Source organism: Sinocyclocheilus rhinocerous, unplaced genomic scaffold (genome assembly GCF_001515625.1).
Source record: "Sinocyclocheilus rhinocerous isolate Xijiao unplaced genomic scaffold, SAMN03320098_v1.1 scaffold708, whole genome shotgun sequence".
NCBI classification, from domain to species: Eukaryota; Metazoa; Chordata; class Actinopteri; order Cypriniformes; family Cyprinidae; genus Sinocyclocheilus; species Sinocyclocheilus rhinocerous.
Window position 1 is genome coordinate 666193 of NW_015635523.1, and position 2250 is coordinate 668442.

General features: G+C 36.1%; 1 protein-coding gene across 4 annotated transcripts in view; it reads left to right on the forward strand.

Moving 5' to 3' along the window:
• The window catches only part of robo3 (roundabout, axon guidance receptor, homolog 3 (Drosophila)), an 85408-nt gene extending 83158 nt beyond the window's left edge, over positions 1-2250 (forward strand). For all 4 annotated transcript variants that reach the window (XM_016561363.1, XM_016561364.1, XM_016561366.1 and 1 more), the window contains one exon: positions 1825-2250. In XM_016561363.1, the coding sequence (XP_016416849.1) occupies positions 1825-1836 (12 nt within the window). In that variant the 3' untranslated portion in view covers positions 1837-2250. The remainder of the gene's footprint in view (positions 1-1824) is intronic.

Here is a 2250-nt window from a genome sequence, read left to right on the forward strand (position 1 = left end):
TATTAATCAAAAAGCCTGTCTAATTAATTGAGTTTTACAGTTTTATCTTTACCAAATTCTGTTTTCCATTATTTTCTGGATTCTATTTTAATGGTTCCATAAAATTTTAATAATCAAAAGCATCTCCAATTAATTGATTTTTTTATTTTTTCAGAAATACTGCACATTTACATTTTTCTCCTAAATAAATTCTGGTAAATAATATTTCTGGTAAATACTCCTTTAAAAAGTGTTTTTGATTATAATTGTATTATTAGTAGACTAGAACACATGGATATGTTGTCAACTTAGATTTCAGTGATTTGGACTATGCATCTCACACTTGCTTCTTGCATTTATGTTGCACTTTACTTTTTTACTTTTGGATTTCATTTGGTTTAATGAAATATAGTTTAATAAAATATTCTTAAATAAAATTGTGGATTTATTTTTTATTTTATTTTTTTTGCGGGAAATTAATCGCTTAGATCAACCGATTAATCGGTATATTAGTCGATAGATTAATCGAAATAAAAATAGTCGTTAGTGGCAGCCCTAAAAATAAGCAATGATCTTTGATTATTACACTGTAATGTTTGTACATGATAGATAGATAGATAGATAGATAAGGAAGAACTAGTTGCATGGGCTAAAGGGGCCATAACACTTTTTTTTTTTTACAGTATCTCCCTATTGACATGAATAGTTGTGTGATGGGAACTGGGTTATGCACATCTAAGGTCACTCCATATGGGCTGAAGAGTCTCTTCAGATGTGTGACCCCCTCTCAGGTTACCCCCTCTGGAACATAAAAGACAGGCCAAATAAAAGAGGGCTATACGTCCCCCAGGGAGAGAGTTTTGGGTTACCCCGTACTGTCACGGTGGTTAACGTTATCTTTCCAGTCAGACAGAGAGTGTGAATAGGTGCTTGATGCAAAGAGGAGAGAAGGGGTCTACCCCTGAGATCGCCTTTATTCTGCTCTCCTCAGATCTTGTCATGTCACGTGATGGACAATCCCTGCTGCATTAAGTCATCTATAGACATACCAAACCAAAAAGGCTTTCTTTTGTCCTGAGAGAGGCCACAATTATGGGCTGAATAGACCAGCTAAGCTGGTTGACCAGTTTAAATGACCAGTTAAAACCATTAGTTACCAATGTAGGGTATATTTTGGCCACATTTGCAGTGGTAAAGCTGCTATAATGACCAGCATTTTCCATATAAAACCATCTATATGGTCCAAACTGATCTAAGCTGCTTTCAAATGCCAGTATTTGCATCACACATATTATTCTGTCAAAATAACAGGGTGTCCGCGGGGTCTTAAAAAGTATTAAAAGTTGATAAATCAATTTAGATAAAATTAAGGCCCTTAATAAGTATTAAAAAGTCTTAAATGCCATTTTCCAAGGTATTACATCATCTTTTCATTATGTATATTTGTCGAATAGTGGGGTTCTGTGTAGTTTATGGAATCCCGCAAGATTTGACGTCATCTGTTACGGCGCTCACTGACTGACTGCGCCGCTGCGTGATAGCGCAGGGCTTGTTGATACCGCTCTCGATGAACTTCTGACCATTACCGCACGCTCCGATCCGCTCCCGCGATTTTTGGTGTCCGCTCCCGCAAACATTCTAATATTGTATATAATTTTCGCTCATCAGGGCGCCGCTATCAATATGTGAATGAGCTCTGAGTGGCGATGAGGTCTTAAAATGTATGGAAAGAGTCTTAAAAAAGGTCTTAAAAGGTATTAAATTTAACTCCATGATTCCTGTATATACCCTGAATAAAAGTTTATCTTTTCTAATTCAAATTTTTCTTCTTTGCTTCTCTTCCAGGAGATGAGATAAGTGAAGGCTGTGAGACGCAGGAAGTTTGACTTAGACATCCCTCCGTTTTTGTTCGGAAGCTGAAGAGAAGAACCGAAGAGAAGTGGACGAGTGTACAGATTTCAGAGTGTGAATCTGGGACTTTTGATTACGTTATTAATTATTATTGTTATTGTTATTTATGACCTTCATGGGTGGCATTTTTCATCATGCTGTCACTGTAAATAATCATCCGTTGAAGCTTTTTACATAGGGTCCAGACGCCAGGAAAGAAGAGTATATTGTATTTATACATGAAAGAAGAAATGAAATCATGTTAAAAGCTCCGATATTATAGATAAGTTAATGTCTGAATGTGCCAACCTCTTGTAGAAATGTATGCAGCAGCATTTCAAAGCATAATAATATTGCACTCTCGTTGTGTTGGAGAACAAC